Source organism: Eschrichtius robustus, chromosome 2 (genome assembly GCF_028021215.1).
Source record: "Eschrichtius robustus isolate mEscRob2 chromosome 2, mEscRob2.pri, whole genome shotgun sequence".
NCBI lineage: Eukaryota > Metazoa > Chordata > Mammalia > Artiodactyla > Eschrichtiidae > Eschrichtius > Eschrichtius robustus.
Genome location: NC_090825.1, coordinates 45,278,521 through 45,298,119, shown reverse-complemented (window position 1 = coordinate 45,298,119; position 19,599 = coordinate 45,278,521). Strand labels below are relative to the sequence as shown.

Genomic DNA, 19,599 nt, shown 5'->3' with positions numbered 1-19,599 from the left:
AGTGCCTCATATGGTGGTCTAGGTATTGGAGCTAAAATATGAATATGAGACAGTTCCTTACTATTTAGTAGGGAATTTAAGACATTCTCATATGACACTAAATATTAAAATGCCATTGCAATCATTCATATGTTTAAACGCCCAAAGAATTGAACAGGCAGCAAGATCTATAAGAGATCAGGAAAAGAAAAAAGGCAAATGTAGGTTTGGAATGATTCAAGAAACTTGTGGAAGAAGTTATGATCCGAGGCAGGCTTAAGAGGGGGTGGACAAGCAAAGCTGTGGAGGAGGGATGGGTTCGGCAGGTTTTCAGATGATTCTGATGAAAACAAAGAAGTGAGAGATTAGTAGAAGTCACTGGAAAAGTGAATTTGAACCAACTGGGTAAAATCATGAATTCTGGAGTTAGAATTATGAGTAGTATGTCTTTTACAAAGAGGCGACATTAAGAGGTTATATGCAAAGGAGTGAGGTGGCTGTTGGGAATATCTTCTGCAGATGAATCTGGCAACATCACGGGGATTGATGCAGCATCACTGATTATGTAGAAACTAGAGCCAGAAAGACTAGTTAGCAGACTGTGACAACAATCCTGAGCCAGAAAAGATGGTGGAGATAGAAAAAGAAGAAAAATATAACAAGTAATGTTCAGAAGGAAGAATCAATGAAACGTAATGCAGAATTAATCCAGGGCAAGGAGGGTGGAGAGGATATCTAGAATTAATCCACACTGATACACGCAGAGAGGATTCAGAAGGGTGGAGATAAAACAGAGATCATTAAGTTTCAACAGAAGAACTTGATTAATAATGTTATCAGTACAATAAAAGTTCCAGCAAATATTTATCCTCCAATAACTAAACCCACATTTTGAAAAGTTAATATGAATCCGGAAGAATATATATGTCTTCGCCTTGAGCTTCTTCAGAAGCACTAGGCTTCTTCAACTTATAATGGTCACATAGTGTCTCATTTCCATAGATATGTTCCTCGAAATTGGTCTGCCAAGTGTTTTCATATATTCCCTTGTCTGTTTCTTCTTTAGCTTGGGGAGGACACACTTCCACATTTTCATAGTTGTCATGTATGTTAGTGTCCTTCCCAGCAGAGCTGTGGTCTTGGGTTTGAACTGAGATTTTATGTCTTGGGCCGATAACCTGGGGGCTCAAAGAGACTCTTTTAGTATAGTCTTTTCTCCTTTTTCTCCTTTGCAAAAATTTTGGTAAGGTAAATTGCACTGTATTATTATGCTGTTTCCAGTGCCAAACACACCCAATTCCACAGATCACCAACAGTAAAAGAAGGGAAATTCCTACGGAAACGGCCACTGAAGTATTTCCACAGCTTTTCAGCATTTCTGCACAGTACTGTTTTGTAGTATGGTGTAGCGCTTAATGAATTCACAGGTACAGTCCACTGTAATTCTTTGTAGGATATGGTTTGAAAGTAATTTCGGAAGCTCTTTTAGGCATTTCTGTTTCAGATATGAAAGAACATCATGGCAAAGTCCTGGTGTACATAGAGGAGAGATGAGTAAACTTGATTTTGGAAGCTGGCTCTTGTTGTAGCCGATGATTATACAATTGTTGTTGTATAATTGCACTGTGTCGGGGGGATTTCATTCAACTCCACTTCCTTTTTTATCAGTGAATCACAAAATGAAGCACAAATGAATGGAAAATAATAGCAGAGTAGAAAACTCAAGGAAGGGAAGGTTGAACGATCTGCCATCCACGTGCCTGCTGTAAATTAGAAACATTTTAATTGCATATTTATTACATAGCATAATAAAAAATCTGCCAATTTCTACCACTACATTAAGCATCAGCGTTTAGTGAGCTCTTCCTTCAGGATAGAATACAGTACTAGCTGTTGCATTTAGTGAGTTTTTGTTTTAATATAAAATATAGTACTAGCTGTTGTGTGTGTGTGTGTGGTGGGGGGAGAGTTAAAAGAATCTGTCTCTGCTGAAGCCTGAGTGGTTTTATCACTTAGATTTCAACATAGTTTTTGACCATAAGGCTAATAATTTTCAAGAGAAAGATAATGCTTCAAACACAATAGGAGCAAAGAGATAAGAGTATAGATGTGCAATCATTTCCATTACCTATCACCTCCTCTGTGAAACCTTGCCTGTCCCTCTTTGTAGTGATCTGCGACCATGTCTTTTACTTAATCACACATTCCTCTGTATCCCCATATTAATGAGTCAGTCCTCTATTATAGCATGGCAATCTAAATTACAGCAAATTGTGCGTCTTCCTACCTGGTTAAATGGTGGGCAGGGATCAGGTCTTTTCCTCTGAATACTCCTAGAGAAAAGCACAACACCTAGCACAAAAAAGACACTCAGTCAATATTTATTGAATGAATGATTAAATAAACATAAGACTCCAAATCTAAGCATCTAATTGTTTAAGTTCACAGTTTAAAACTCAAGACATGTCTTCTAAAAGGTACAGTGTATACTTAAAAAAAGAAAAGAGCTCTTTGATGTAACACAAAATACCTAAAACCAAAATATTTAAGACAAAATTTGAAAGACTTCCTATCACTAGTCTTCTCACAACTTCCAGCAAATAACTTTCATTTAATTAAGATAATTTTAGAGTGCTACCTGTTGATGCTTTAAAATGGCAAAGAGGAGAGAAAAATGGAAGTGTTCAACTCAGCTGAATGTTCTATTATGATCTTATCAACAAAGTATTAGTACTGTATGTTTTTAGCCTAGTCACAGAAATACTTACATCCAATATTGTTTTCATTATTGTTGTTGTTTTCTTCCAGTTTTATTGAGATATAATTGATATATACCACTGTATCAGTTTACGGTGTACAACAAGATTTGATATATGTGTGTATTGTGAATTGATCAAAACACTAAATTTAGTTAATATGCATCAGCTCAGTTACAATTTTTTTTCTTGTAATGAGAACATTACGATCTACTCTTAGCAACTTTCAAATAAATAATACAGTATGGTTAACTATAGTCATCCAATTTCATAGTGCTTATGAGATGATTATCATCATTCACTGAATGTCATCATCAATAATATTTAGTTATTTGGGGTCAGCTTCTAAACACTTTTACACGGATTATCTCATTTAATCCTACAATGCACAGCTGTCATGTTAAATAGATACTACTGTTATGCCCATTTTATATGTGAGAAAAGAGAGGATTAAAAAAGTTAAGTAACTTCTTTAATGACTAAGAAGTGATTAAATCTGGATTCAAGTAAAAAATTTCCCCCAAATATTATTCCTACCCACGTTTCTATGAATGTCTATCAAGCACATCCATCACTAAATTTTTATAGATGATTAGCTCTGAGGTTCTTGAGTGTTCGGAATCGTATCTTATTCATCTTTATATTACCAGCAGCAGTACTAGACACAGAATAGCTAGCTTGTTAAATATGTGTTAATGAAGGGAGCAACCTGCATTAGGATAAAAATAGTAATGATAAACAGGAAAAAAGAAACCCCATGAAATTGTGCCCTGCTCTCAGTAGGAACTCATGTACAACAGTGAACTTTTCTAAATTTGTTCAAGGTTAGAATACATCAGTATGCAAATTTTCAATTGGCATTTCACATAAAATACGAAATTAAATAGGAGATGCAGTTAACTCATAACATTTATTTGATAAAACTATAGGGACAGACACCCCAGTCTGCAACATCTTTTACTCTCTTTGGAACTTTTGTAGGTTCCCTCCTTTAAAAGGCCAGACACAGTGCTTGTGTTCAAAGGCAAAGGTTTGGCAAGTGACTTTAACCATTAGGAGCCCACTTCCTTTTTTGCAACAGCTGAGAACTGACCATATGTAAGATATTTCATGGTATAAATGATAACTCATTTAAGTAAATATTTGCCAGCATATTTGAACTAAATTTCACATATTGATTGAAATTAATCAGCTTTTTAAAAGCTGCCAGGATTGCAACAGCAGTGAGGAAGGCTAACTATTGTCCTCTGAGGATAAGGTAATAAATGGCTCTCTGGATTTTCGAGAGGAGAATTTATTTTTAACCATCTGTGTTCTTCTATGTAGACATTCCAGTACATTCCCAATATTAAAGCTGTTTGTCAAAGTAGTGTTCTCTGAGATAAAGACAAGGAGACATTTTACAGGAAAATAAATGCATCCGTCCTCTTTCTTCAAAATAACTTAATAGGAAAAGCCCTGCAAGACATGAATAAAGACCTACTAGAATGGGATACATATGTTAAACAAGAGTCCTTCGAATATAACTTATAGGTTTCACTTTGCCCAATTTGAAAGAAGACTGCTTCTGTTTTGGAAGACAATTCCAACAGGTTACCTAACAATTATTTGTCTTAAAATCACAAATTGTTGACAAACTTCTGAAGTTTTCAGTCAGATACTGCCCTTCTGTTTGAAACCAAGGCAACAACAAAGCACACTCTTATCCTTGTGAGCCTCTATACTAGTAAAGAAACATTAACTTCACTCTCAATTTGTAAAGTGGTTTTTCAACTATGGCCACCTAATTCTACAAACTGTGTTTGATAAGATAAAAAGCCATTGATTATTTAAAATGAACTAGTTTGTTATAGTTTTCATTTCACACAAACACCTTAAAGCAGGTTCTTACTTACCTTGAGATTGGTATGCCGAGCTTTCTTTTCTTCTTTTGGTTATGTGCTAAACCTGCTTTTGTTTAGAACTTGTTCCTCTTTTTCACGTAGGTCAGTTACTTCCTTCTTTACTTCCTCCTTTCACATCATTTCATACTTGCAAAGTTTCCTGGCTCTAGAGGAAGTTCTTATCAGATGCACAAGAACTAAGATAAATTGCACGAGTTTTTGAGTAAGGAAGTCCAGCCCTTCATCTTTACCCAGTAATAATTCTCCAACTATATCAGAAAATGATGCATAAAGCCTAGGTGGTTTTTTTATTGGAGCAATATTTGCAATCTCCACTTTATTTTTGTTTTTTTTAAACATCAGAAATTTATTCTCTCACATTATGGAGGCCAGAAGTCCAAAATCAAGGGGGGGGTGGGGCAGGGGCGGTTCTTCTGGACACCCCAGGGGAGAATCCATCCAGGCCTCTCTCCCAGCTTCTGGTGCTTCCTGGTGATCCCCGGTGTTCCTCATCTTGTAGACACATCACCCCCATCTCTGCTCCATTGTCTCATGGCTTCTCCTCTTGTCTTTTCCTCTATGTATCTCTTATAAGGTCACTGTCATTGGATGTAGGACCACCCAGATAATCCAGGATGATCTTTTCTCAGACCCCTCATTTAATTACACCTGTAAAGACCCTACTTCCAAATAAGGTTCTGTTCACAGCTTCCAGGAATTAGGATTTGGATGGCTCTTTTGGGGGCTGGGGGGGGGGGAGGTCACCATTCAACCCACTACAATACCTAAAAGAGTGTGCATTTTACCTTTTAATTTTTATAACTTTTTAAAAGTTTAATGCTGTGTGTAATCTTCAGGCAGTCCTCACTTTAGAATAAATAAGTCATTTTATTTGCACTTTAAAATTTTTAAAAAGAAATATTTTAAAATGTAGTAATGCATAGGTCTTTATTTATTTGCTTGTATGTTAGAACAGTCCTTGTTCCAAGTACTATGTACCAGTGCCCCAGGTTACATCTATACATGTCAAACCAGTGTCCCGATTTTGGTTCAGAATATGCTAATATTCTTTTAAATTGATAAGACAGGATTTCCTAAAGTATATTCCAAAGTGTACTACTTCTGGAATTTTCTAGTAGAAGTTTCATCAAGTAAATTTGGAAAGTACTGCTTACCTGGAGACTCATAGGCACTCAGCATACTAAAAGCTATGAGCAGTCCTACAGCAAGCAAACAAAACAAAACCAAATATGAAAGAAAAACTGTTTAACTTCATTTAATAATAGTAGCCAGCATTTCCTGAGCACTATACTATGTATTTAAATCTGTTGTGCGCTACTCAGTAAATCCTGACAACTTGATAGGAGAGGACTCTATTCGTCCTTTCTTACAGAGGAGGGGAGGAAGGCAGAGTGGTGAGGTACTCACTCCCCCTGTGTGGCTGGCATTTTGCCTCAATCACCTGTGTGCTAAAGTCACCACACTAGCTGTCTCGCTAGGCTGAATGACAAGTCTCCATCACGGAACCCTTATTTAACAGCACCTCTCAGAGGACAACTCGGTGGAATACCAAAATGGGAAATGCTGAATTAGACAGACAAGATGATAAAGTAACGGAAATTTTGCCTTTTATGTTGTACTGGAACTTTTTCAAGCACAGAGGATGAACTTTGCATGAGGCAGTTTAAAAGATTTCGTTACTGAAATACCAATTGGACATTCGAAGAACAATATTGTCAATACTGACTGGACACTGTCATTGTGCCAGGCATTATGCTAAGCAATGGGGATGCAATAGTGAACAAACTCCCTTGCAGCACCTAAAGCCTAGTGAAGAGGCTGTACCCACGGATCTTTTCAGATCAAGACAGTAGGAGCTAAGAAAGACACCGTTATGCACAGGGAACAGTGGGAGCAAGGAAAAGAGGCACCCAGCTCACAGTTGTCAGGGAAGGGAAGACGTGAGCAAAGCCTCACAGAACACGAAGGAGATAATCAAGGCAGAATAGGAGTGTTCTAGGCAAAGATCTCAGAGTGAAGGAGGTTATGAAGTTGTGAAGCTTGAAATGTGAATTCAATCTTCAGTCTACCAATATTTTAACTGCAACATTAGCCACCCTTCCAAGTAATAATACACACACACATGCACACAACCTGCAAGTAATGTAATAAATACAATATTTATGTAAGATTATACAGTCTACTCTAGAATTCAGGACAGCTGGAAGTTCATCTGGATTTTGCTGTTTGAACTTAGGAAAGTTTTAACCCTTTATCACTTTAGTTTTTCTAAAGATAAATAAAATGAAGGGATATTCTCTGGCCTTTTTCTCTAGATATGATTTATTTTTAAGTAATAGATATAACCATTCTTTGAATTTACAGAAGAGATGCTATATATATATATTTTTCAAAATAGAATTATTGTATAATCATCATTTGTATGGATCAGATATTATGTCTTGAGTTCTGTTTTCCTACCTTCCTATCTGTGGCCTAGCAAGACACATTTTTATTGTCTTCTTACAGTTCCCTTTTTAATCATAGCAATTATAGTTAGGCTTTCTTTTCCTGCTTTTCCTTCCACCATGTCCTTTGGGTAGCAGAGGGTGTGGGAGGTAAATTGTTCTCTAGTGTAATTTGGACTGAATAGTTTATCCAGATAATCTTTCTTCTCCTATTATTTGATGATTAACAACCAATTTACTTAACTGTGATTAAAATTCCTAGCAATTTCTTTTGTGTCAGTTAATATCTATTTATTTTAACCATGTACTTTTTCAGATACTTGAACTGAGTAATATTGGTGATGACAGACGTGGAAAAATGTTTGTGAATGTGGATTTTATTTGAAAGCATGACTAACTAAAAACATCTTCCTGGATATTCTGTAGGGAGCCCCCAAACTCCATGCTACTGGTTAAAGGCATTATGGAAGCATACATTTTAGCATAAGGCATTATGTTGCCTGGGAAAGGTAGCCTATTATTAGCTAGAAAATTCATTAATACTGATGGGTTTATGGTATTAGCCAAAAAGCAACTAGAGTTTTAATGGAATGAATCACTGCTTTTCAACTAGTAAAGTTTCACTGTGTGGGCCAAGGAGTTAAGAAAATTTTAAAGTGAGGAAATTGAGCAGTTGAAGGTGAGGAGAGAAGGCATGAATAAGAAGAGGTCAAAATAGAACCACTGTTGTTTCAGTTATGCTTAGTGTCAATCCTGTTAGCAGCTGGCAAACTTAAATCATATAATGTTGAGGGGATGGGAATGGATTTTACTGGAAGAGATCTGAGATATTATTTAGTCAAGGAATTCATTCCCAAACCTGAAAGTCTATCAAGATCACTTATGAAACTTAAAAAAAAAATACAAATTCATAGGACCCTGGGGATTCTGCTTCATTATGTCTGGAGTTGGGCCCAGGGATCTTCAGTTTAAAAGTTAAGAACAATACCAAGGAATTTCTGAGTTAGAGGAATAAGGGATTGCACAGGCTATGGCGGGGGGTGGGGGGAGGAATTTTTACTTTTGATTTTACAGTCTTTTATACTATTTGATCTTTTTTCATAAACATGTCCCACTTTCATAAGAAAAAGGGACATTGACATCTCCTCAGATGATTTTGAATTGTGGCCAGGTTTGGGAACTATTGATATAATTGAACCCTCTGAGGCTCAGAGAAGTGATGTGATTTACTCCATAGAAAGTAGAAATCTAGACCAGATATCAAAACAGTCTCCTGATTCTGATCTAGTAATTTTCCTCTATAGTATATCACCTCCGTGAGGAATAGATAAAAAGAAAGTCCCTAGATGTCCCCTTCAAGAGTATATCTGCTTTTCTCTCCTTACATTAAGTCAGAATATATATGACAGGAAGTTAGAGATAAGAAAATGAGAGAGCAAAATCCATCAGGGATGCCATAGGCAGTGAACCATGAAAGATGTTACTCTATTGGTGGACCATTTTAAGCTATGAAATCTGCCACCTGAAACACTTGTCAGGACTAAAGAGATGTATATTGTTATGGTTCATTTAACAACTTAGAAAGGTTAGATTATGGTCAAGGGCTAAAAAGGAAGACACTGAAAGAAAAACAAAGTAAAAAGACCTAGGAATTGCACTCCTATGTATATACTCAACAGAAATGAAGGTCGTTTCTGATTATGACTGCTTTCTTCATAATGTCCCAAAGCTCTAGAAACATTCCAAATGTCCATCAACAATACAGTGGGTAAATGGAGCATGGTAAATCCACACAATGGAGTACTACACAACAATGAAAACAGCCAAGTTACTGATATGCACAAAAACATGGATGAATCTTACAAACTTAATATATAATTAAAGAAGCTATGCACAAAAGAGTACATGTTGTATGATTCCACTCCTGAAATCACGTAAAGCTTTCTACAACCATATAATGGTAGAAGTCGGAAGAAAGGTGATTATTATAGACTGGGAGGTATATAAGGGAGCCGTCTCAGATGCTAGGAAATGTTCTATATCTTGATCTTTGTGGTGGCTACAAAGACGTATCTATATATAACCATTCATCAAGCTGTCCATTTCAGATTTATGCACTACATTATGTATCTTAATTAAAAAAAAGAAACTGGAGATGAAGAGTAAGACGATACCTTTAAAAGTCATGAAAAATTGAGGTAGCTAGATATATGTTTTTATTCATTCAGATTACCATCTTCTTTGGTAAACTGGTCTACTAATTTGGGAGGGGAAATTTTGCTAAATTGCAGGTAGACTTTGAGCTGGATGAGTTATAACTTTATCTGGAGCTTCCTGAGCCTGAAGGTTGGTAAAGGCTGGTGGTAAGAAGGATGGGAGTTATTAATGAAACTTGAGCTGCCACCCAGTCAAAGCAGGGAATTTCTACTTTCTGAGATTATAAATATGGTCTTTCATTGGCACACCTTGACTTACTTAAGGGATGTGTTGCTGAAAAATAATATTCAATCTAAAAACACAGGTATAAAGCAATTTAACCTAAAAGGAATAATTCTGTGATCTTGGGCAAATAATATGACTTCTCCATCTTGCTTTCTTCATCCACAAAACAGCAATGGATTCAGTAATCCCTAAGATTCCTTCAAATTCTACTAAGTACAAATGAATAGTATAAAAATGGCCATCACATTCAGAAGATGATATTTCAAATCAGTTTTCATGTTTAGCATATATTTCCTTTCACTCCAACTCCTTTTTCATCATAAGTCTTTCCTAATTGCTAGCGCATATCAGATAACATGACTTGAAGCTTGTTTCAACTTCAGTTGAACAACACTCCTCCTCCTCCCCTCGCTGTTTCCCCTTTTATTCCTCCAGATTAAAATAAATGGACATTGGGAAAGCTGAAAAAAATTGAAAACATTTTACTTCTTCATGAAAAAAATTGAAAGCTGCATAATTTAGCAGTCCAACAGAAGATACACCATTCATCTTAGACTGTGTATATAATTTCACAAGTCAAATAATGGATAAACTATTTCAACAGATTTTTGGTTTTTGTTCATTTGAGGAGGAGAGTATTATAAACTAGGATTAATAATAGGCACCAAATCAGTCACTGGTTGATTCTGCCAACTTCTTCAGAAAATTCTGCAAGGTACATTATAACATATCATTACTTTAAAAATAACTGCACATACTTTGAAACTTTACACTGTAGTCAGACTGGATGTAGACACCTTTCTCCCAAGAACAGTGTCAATCACTATTACCATTTCAAACCTGGCACGGGAAGCAGGTACTAGGGGAGGCTCACTCATCAGAGGAAAGCATATTCTCAAGCCTTTGCTTGAAGACCCTGAGTGATCTGAGTTATACACTGTTTCTGAGCAGGAGATTAGGGGGAGAGAGAGAATAGTAGCTGTTTAGAGTCACTTCTTTCCCCCCAAACTGAGATGGTGCCCTATATAACTTTATTCCCAGGAGGAGGAGTAGAGGGTGAAGAAAACAACAAACAGTGACGGAGTGGGTAGGGCAGAGGACCTGTCTAAAAGGGTCCCAATAAAGAGGGCATCTTTTTCTCTCCCTGTGGGAAACACACTCTGGAAGCCAATTCATCTTCAGGTAAATATTGGTGAACATTCACCCAGAGCACGAGGGCATTTAGTGGTGAGGCATAAATTGTTAATAGTCTCAGATAAGCCAGTGTTATGCCCAGCCAAGTCGATGTCTCTGAAACCCATTTTCTATGCTTCGTTGTAGACCACTGGCTTCTCGTTAGTAGAGCAGGCTAACATCATGTTGTTCATTCTTAAGAGACATATCTCACCGTAATATGTTCCTTTTATTAGCTAGTTTATCAGAATTTGAAGACCATCTCCTTCTTGTCCTCAGAGTCTATCGTATCTCTAACATTAACTAGCTTGAGCCAGTCATTTAATCACAGAGAACCTCAATTTCTTCTCTGTAAAATGGATCTTAATGAGTTAATGGTTCTTAACTCTAGCTGTTCATTGGAATCTCATTAAGGAGCTTTAAGAATCTTGATGCTTGGGTTCCAGGCCACAAAAATTAGAGCAAAATCTCTGAGGGTGTAACTTGAGCATTACTAGTTTTTAAAAGGTCTTCAGGTATTTAAAGTCCCCAGCAAGCCAGTATTGAACAGTCAGGCCTCTTTTGAACTAATATTCTATGGCTCTGTACTGTATGATCTTGAGAACCGCTTAACTCTTTACTTCAGTTTTCTTCACTATAAAAAGAGAACTTGAGGGAGTTCCCTGGTGGCGCATTGGTTAAGAATCCACTTGCCAATGCAGGGGACATGGATTCGATCTCTGGTCCGGGAAGATCCCACATGCCATGGAGCAACTAAGCCTGTGCACCACAACTACTGAGCCTGTGCTCTAGAGTCTGCGAGCCACAACTACTGAGCCCTTGCGCCACAACTACTGAGCCTGTGTGCCACAACTACTGAGACTGCATGTTGCAACTACTGAAGCCCGTGTGCCTAGAGCCCGTTCTCTGCAACGAGAAGCCACTGCAATGAGAAGCCTGTGCACCACAATGAAGAGTAGCCCCCGCTCGCTGCAACTAGAGAAAGCCCACAAACAGCAATGAAGACCCAATGCAACCAAAAATAAATAAATAAAGAGAACTTGAAATGTAGTGTTGTAAAAAAAAATCTGCAAAGTGCTCAAAGTTCACCACAAAAATATATGTTACTAAAAACTGCCAAGAATTTGCATGATGGCTAAAATGGCACTAATAGTACATACACATTGATTTCACACTTGAGCATATGTCAGACCATTCTCTCATCTCTTTATGTGGATTTTCTTTTGTTAATTTCTGCAAGAATAGGGATGGGTGTTATTTACTAGTTTGGAGATGAAGAAGCTGAGGCCTACCCAAGGCCATATCTCTTTCCAGAGCCTGAATTCAAACTCACAGCATGTGACCTGAATCTAGAGCAAGTGCTTTTAACCTCTACGGTATTTATGAACTGCCCTCCTTCTCTTTGTGTAACCAAATGCCTGTGATGTACCAGATTAAACAATTCACAGAAGGGGAGTGACATGCTTAAAATGGCCTGAGGCTGGTAACCCTTGTGACTACCAGGGAGGGTGATGGAAATGACCTCACATTTAGCTCTGACTGGACTTAGTAAGCTGTTACACATAGAGTCTGCCCTCTTCTCTGTATGTACACGGACATGTCCTTATTCCAGACCACACCATCTCTGCCTGAACAAATGAAACAGCCTCTTACTGCTTCTTTATCCTACCCTGCTCACCCTCCAATACTGCCGTAAAGCTGACAGAGTGATATCTCTCAAACATAAATTAGACCACATCAGCCCCCTGCTTACTAAGACCCTTGAGTGGCTTCCTGTAGTCTTGGAATTACCCCACTTTTACTGACAAGGATTTTCATAATCTGGCCCCTGCTTCCTCCCTCCCTCACTGAACCCCAGACACATTTGCTGTCTGCGAACCCTCCACTGCGTTCAGTTCGTTCTTGCCTTTAGGCCCTGCATTAGCTGCTCCCTTTAGCACAATGTTACATCAGTGTATGTATCAACACTCAGGTAAAGAAACTGAAAATCACCACTATTTTGGAAGCCCCAAACTTGCGCCACCCTATGACACTGTCTTCCCTCATCTCCAGAGTAACAGCAATCCAGGTTTTTTCTGTTAATCATTCCTTGCTTTTCGTTACAGTTTCACCACCTATGTATATATCACTAAATAGTCTGGAAAACTGCAGAGCAAGCACAGACTCAGTTCATGTAGACATGGCAAGATCTCCACTGTTAAATGAGGCTCTCTGGAGAAGAGAAGTTGTGTTGAGCCACGAGACCACCGGTTGCCTCAGCCTCCTTGAGTTCATACAAAGTCCCTTCTGGTGGGCTGGCGTGTCTCTGGACAGGTCTAGGAAGTGGCATGAAAATGTACAGCTTATTGTCAAGCAGCTGGTAGGCCTCTAGCATGGACTAGACATGGATGTCTAGCGGAGACAGGGTCAGGGACAAAGGGTGCTCTGTATTTTCTGCTTCTGAGTATGGCCTTAAGGGGTAGGTCAAAGAAGAGGATTTCTGTGGGGTAAAAAGGGGCTTCAAGTATCCTGGCAGCATATTGTCAAGACAAGCCAAGTATAGGAAAGTATCAGGGCCAGGCTCACTGAGACCTTCTGTCCTTAGGCTTAAAAGGTTGCAAAATCTTGGTGGTTTCTTACAAAACTAAACATACTCTTACCGTACAATTACCACACAATACCATACAATCATGCCCCTTAGTATTTACCCAAAGGAGTTAAAAACTTATGTCCACACAAAACCTGCACAAGGATGTTTACAGCAGCTTTATTCTGCTATAATAATGTAAATTGGTGCAGCCACTATGGAAAACAGTATGGAGATCAAAAAACTAAAAATAGAAGTACCATATGACCCAGAAATTCTACTCCTAGGTATATATCCAAAGAAACAAAAACACGAATTCAAAAAGATACATGCACCCCAATGTCATAGCAGCATTATTTACAATTACCAAGACATGGAAACAACCTAAGTGTCCATTGACAGATGAATGGATAAAGAAGATGTGGTAGGCAGGTAGACAGATAGACAGACAGACAGACAAGCAGATAGATAGATACAGATACACAATGGAATACTACTCAGCCACAAAAAATAATGAAATTTTGCCATTTGCTGCAACATGGATGGCCTTGGAGGGCATTATGCTAAATAAGTCAGACAGAGAAAGACAAATACTGTATGATATCACATATCTGGAATCTAAAAAATACAACAAACTAGTGAATAAAACAAAAAAACCGCAGACTCACAGATATAAAGGACAAACTAGTGGTTACCAGTGGGAAGAGGGAAGGGGGAGGGGCAACATAAGGGTAGGGGGATAAAGGGTTATTATGGGATTATATGAAGTAACGTGTGTGAAACTTTTGAAAATTGTAAAGCACTATAGAATTTAAAGAATGTTTTAGTCAATAAATTTTTTAAAGAATAAAATATGCAAACATCCCTAAAAAAAAAAAAAAACCAACTTGGAAGCAAGCAAGATGTCCTTTAGTAACTGAATAGATAAATAAATATCTAGACAGTGGAATACTAAAGCACTAAAAAGAAATGAGCTATCAAGCCGTGAAAAGGCATGAAGGAAAATTAATGCATATTACTTAGTGAAAGAGGACAATCTGAAAAGGCTACACACTGTATGATTCCAACTATATGACATTCTGGAAAAGGCAAAACTATGGAAACGGTAAAAACACCGGTGGTTGCTTGTGATTGGGGAAGGGGGGAGATATGAATAGGCAGAGTACAGAGGATTTTCAGGGCAGTGAAAACACTATTTATGATACCCTAATGATGGATAAATGACATTATACATTTATCCAACTCGTAAATTGCACAACACCAAGACTGAACCGGTAATGTAAACTATGGGCTTTGGGTGACTATGATGTGTCAGTATAGGTCAGTTGTAACAAATGTACTGCCCTGGTAGGGGGTGCTGATAACTGGGGAGGCCCCACATGTGTGAGGGCAGGGAGTATATGGGAAATCTTTATACCTTCCCCTCAAGTTGGCTATAGACCTTAAACTGTTCTAAAAACAAAAGTCTTAATTTTTCAAAAAAGGTAAAAAATCAGCTTCAATAGGATCCGTTACTTGCAACTAAAACTGTGACTGATGCACTGTGCATTTATTTATATTTTTACATTTGTTTATGTACTATGCTTTCAGATCATCTTAGGACATAGTTTACTGGATATGTGTTGGAACTCTCCTGTTGTAAGGGACACAGCCTCAACTCAAACTGGCTTACACAAAATAGATTTATTGACCTTTATAACTGAAAAGTCCATGAGTTCAATTTCACTGGTAATCTTTTATTTCCCAAACTGCCTGATGGGTACATGGATGTCGATTACAATAATTTTCATACCTTCTTGAATATTTGAAATACTTCAAAATAAATTAGAACAAACCAAGATAAAACAACATGAAGTGGATGGATCCAGCAGCTCAAGAAATGTCATCAGCAATGGCACCTCCTCCTCTTGGTTGCACCCCCCGTTCCTCTGCAGGCCCTCTCCAGCTGGAATCTCCTGCAGCCCCAAGCTTGCTATATCTACAGCTGGCAGTTTAGTGGCAAGAGTGCCTGACTTCTCAATAGTTCCAGAAGTCCCAGAATTGACCACTGGCCTGAGTCAGGTTTCAATCAGTTCTTGGAAGAACTGTTTGACTCAGGGTGTATGATGCTCTGATGGGTTAGGCCAAGCTTGCCTGTCCTCTCCCGGAGTGGAGGTGACAAATGAGGTTAACTACTTCTCTTTGCCGGCTGATGCGTGGTTTACAGAAGGACATTATGGAGTCTTGTGAAGAAACACAAGTGACCCTTTCTCTTCTTGAAGATTCTTTAAAGGAAAAGGGACAGGGACAAGACAACAGTTCTCTCAGGACAGAGAGAACCATTTCTCAAGTTGTCTCCCAAATTCTGTGGAGATCTAAGGCAGTTCCAAAGCAGAATTATTGTCAATAAGTCAAGAAGTACCAGCATTGTCCCACTGGTAGAAGAAGGTAGTGGAATTATATTTTTGTCAATAAAACTAGTATTAATACCGTTCCCTGTGACAAAAATTGTCTCCTTGACCAAACTCTAGCCAGGTTCCTCTCAAGCCCTTTCTCAAGCAGGCCTCAACCTTGGCCTATAAAGACTTGAACAAATAGCAACATAGCTTCTAGTAGCTCAAGACTGAACCCCTAGGATGACCCTCACACCCCCTTAAAGTACCTGCCTGAGAAAACTCATTGCTGCCAAAAGACTTTACTGTTTGTTCCAGCCAACACTTAAAGATAGACCCCACCTCCCAGTCTCTGTGGGATGGTAGGAGCCTAATTTTGATAAGTGCCAGTTAGCAAACCCAGATGGGTTTCATATGGACCTACCCCCACTTCGTCCTGCTTTTTGTAAGCTTTCACCTTCCTGACTCTGCTGAGCCTCTGCTCACCAACACCCCCATTCTCATCCTCCCTTTAAACACTCAGTCATCTCGGTATAAATCAAAGTTGAGTTCAGTTCACGCTGAACTCCTTTCCCTACTGCAGTAGTAGATTACTGATTATAATGTGTCCTTATCACTTTACCTAGTGTCTGGCTTTATCTATCTTTAATACTTGCATCACCACTAGGAAAAACTAGGAGCAAATGCTGTAGAACCCAAAACCTAGAGAAGACTGCCCTCTACTGGCTAAAAATCTGGGTTTGGCAATGAACCTTTTTCTTTCACACCCAATTCCTGTATACATGCCAAGTCATCACTATCTTTGTTATAAGCATGACTTCTATGCACACTGATCATTAGAAACCATCATACTCAGGGCCAGCAAAATCTGAGCGGGTAGTATGGCTGACTGTTCCAGCTAGTCGGCTCAGCTGTGGGTAGGCTGCTTGAAAGTACTCATCTAATGTTTCAGAAGACATCTTTATAAGCCTCCTCAAACTGGCAAAACAAACTCAGAAACATTGAGATACTCCACATAAATGCAATGACTCCTCCTTTGTGTTACAGTACCAAGGGGGTTTGCTGAGGACATTGTTTTAAAAATGTTTTAGCTTTATTGAGGTATAATTGACACCTTATGATACATTTAAAGCATACAATGTGATGATTTGATATACATATAAGGATTCCCCAATTGAATTATCACAGTCATCACTCACATATTTACTTTTTTTTCTTGGTGAGAACACAAGATTTACTCTCTTAGAAAATTTCAATTATACAGCACAGTATTGTCAACTATAGACACCATACCATACACTAGATCCTCAGACCGTATTCATCTTATATCTGAAAGTTTAAACCCTTCTACCAACCTCTCCTCATTTCCCCCACCACCCCTCATCCCCTGGCAATCACCATTTTACTGTTTCTATGAGTTTGATGTTTTTGTTAGATTTCATATATAAGTGGTACCAGGCAATATTTGTCTTTGTCTATTTCAATTAGCATAATGCCCTCCAGGTTCATCCATGTTGTTGAAAATAACAGGATTTCCTTTATTTTAAGGCATTTGAATAATATTCCATTGTCTACGTATACCACATTTGCTTCCTTCATCATTGATGGACACTTAGCTTGTTTCCATACTTTGGCTATCATGACTAATGCTGTAGTGGACATGGGACACAGATATCTCTTCAAGACTATGATTCTGTTTCCTTTGGATATATACCCAGAAGTGGAATTGCTAGATCATATGGTAGTTCTATTTTTAATTTCTTGAGGAATCTCCATATTGTTTTCCATAGTGACTGTACCAGTTTACATTTCCACCAAGAGTATACAAGGATTTCCATTTTTCCACATCCTTGACAGCTTTTGGTATCTCTTGTCTTTATTATAATAAGCATCCTAACAGGTGTATGGTGACATCTCATTGTGGTTTTGATTTGCATTTCCCTGATGATTAGTGATGTTGAGCACCTTTTCATGTACCTGTGGGCTATTTGTATATCTTCTTTGGAAAAATGTCTATTCAAGTTTTTTGCCCATTTTTAATTGCGTTATTATTATTATTAGGTGTGGATATTAATGTCCTGAATATTAATGAATTATCAGATAAATGGTTAGCGAATATTATCTCTCATTCTGTATGTTGCCTTTTCATTTTGTTGATGATTTCCTTCGCTGTGCAGAAGCTTTTTAGTTTGATGTAGGCTGATGACATTGTTTACCTGCACCTTCTTTGATCTTTTATTTTTTAACCCCTTATTTTGAAAAAAAATTTCTTTATTCCTTGTTCATTGTAGGAAATTTGAAAAATATAGAAATCTTAAAGGGGACAGTATTGACAAAATTACACTTTAAAAACTCATAAGAAAATTACAATGAGCAACAATCCTAAAGTGGTCCTCTCTCCTAAACCTCTCTTAGAAATTTCTTGGCATAACTTCTCAGCAGTCGTTGGACTCCTTTGCTCTCCACCCAGATGGCTACTCTCAGCACAGGACCTCCCTTTCTCCTTCACTGAGGCCGTCACCTGGAGCTGGAGGCTCTGGCTGCTTCCCTCCTCTCCAGCTGTCTCAACAGCTCTCTGCTCTCTCCCGCCAGTTTCAGAGGAAGAGCTCTCTTCCTTCTCCTGAAGGCAAGTTCCTCTCTCTATGTCCCCTGCCCCCCTGCCACTGTATTCCTTCAAACAGTCTTCATTGTCCAACATCCTGAATTGCTCTTTCAGTTACAAAATCTATTTTAACCCCAGTGATCTGGCACATAGTATTATAAACAGTATTCTATTTTCCTTGTCATCACTGCCCAACTTTTTGATTGATCTAAACAGACTATTAACTCTATCCCACCTGCAGAAACTGCATTCACAAAGATTTGTATCTAGTTATTATTCTCCTTAACCTTTCTGCAATGTTTAGCACTTCTCATTACCCCTCTTTTTTGCCATCATACTTACCTCCTGGACTGGAGTCTCTTCTGCCTTCCCTTCTGGTTCTCTTCCTTGCCCCTGACTTTTTCTGGTCCTTTTCTGTCTCTTCAGGTCCTCTAACTCACAGGACTTCAAATGTTTTGGTCCCTGTACCCCATAATAAAATAACTTTGAAAATTATGTAACATCTCACACATTTTTAAGTTGATATGTAAATTTTTTCATAAGATTAAGGGTCACAAGGAATATAATATGTGACACAGTGAATATTGTATATGTGCCTCTAATACATTTTTGACAAAACTATGGAGTTGCACCTTCAGTTTACTGAAAACTTCCACTATATAATTTAATTGGCAAACACAGTCTTCACTGCCGAACAAATCAATCAAAAAATTGACTGTGTTCCAACTCAAATAAATGTCTTAAAACCTGTCTCTGTGTCAACCATCTTGCTTCTAAATTCTAAGTCTTCGGCACAGAAAAGAAAGAAGTAAAAAAGGAAAAAGAAAAGAAATGATGAGGCATGAGGTCTTGCCGCAGGTTTGCCACTTGGAGGAAGCTTCTTGCAGAAGCTCTGCAGTCTCAAACTTTCCCTTTGTTCTGGGGAACAAATACTCCAGAGGTATTCATGAAACTGAGGACAGTCATTAATTAGGATCCTTTAAACTATAACTTGCTTAATAAATGATACCCTGTAACCTGTCTTCATTGACTAAGCTCCCTTTAATTGTTCCTGCAAATTGCTTACCCTCCAAACTTCAGGTAGCCTAGACGATATGTCGCAAGCCTCCTTTAACTGTCCTCTATAGATAATACTTCTAACGTATGGGTCGCTATGGTAATGGTTGCTTAAGTTTTTTTTTAGGAACTTGGAGTATTTGTTTAGTTCAAGTTCAAGCTAAGTTCAAGTTAAGGCTGTTTGGGACCACTGACCCTCCAACTGGGCCTGCATGAGTGTCCCACAGATGACTTTTTGATGTCAGAGGGCCAAAAACTCCACCCTCAGATCTTGCTAACACCGCCATTTTCTGATCATGCAT

The 19,599-nt window shown here is 38.2% G+C and overlaps 1 protein-coding gene and 1 long non-coding RNA gene across 2 annotated transcripts; both read right to left on the bottom strand.

Moving 5' to 3' along the window:
* Nucleotides 1-878: 878 nt before the first annotated feature.
* Nucleotides 879-1,355, bottom strand: GAPT (GRB2 binding adaptor protein, transmembrane). Its single transcript, XM_068532951.1, has one exon. The coding sequence runs from the start codon at nucleotides 1,353-1,355 to the stop codon at nucleotides 879-881; it is 477 nt and encodes a 158-aa protein (XP_068389052.1).
* A 320-nt stretch (nucleotides 1,356-1,675) lies between these two features.
* Nucleotides 1,676-18,647, bottom strand: LOC137756578 (uncharacterized). Its single transcript, XR_011072237.1, has 3 exons — nucleotides 18,584-18,647; nucleotides 2,267-2,331; nucleotides 1,676-1,742 (listed from the first exon to the last, which is right to left on the bottom strand). It is a non-coding gene; the product is annotated as an uncharacterized lncRNA (long non-coding RNA).
* Between the last annotated feature and the right edge of the window lie 952 nt (nucleotides 18,648-19,599).

Coding starts and splice junctions, on each gene's coding strand:
- GAPT (XM_068532951.1), bottom strand. CDS start 1,355: ATGCTGAAAAGCTGTGGAAATACTTCAGTGGCCGTTTCCGTAGGAATT.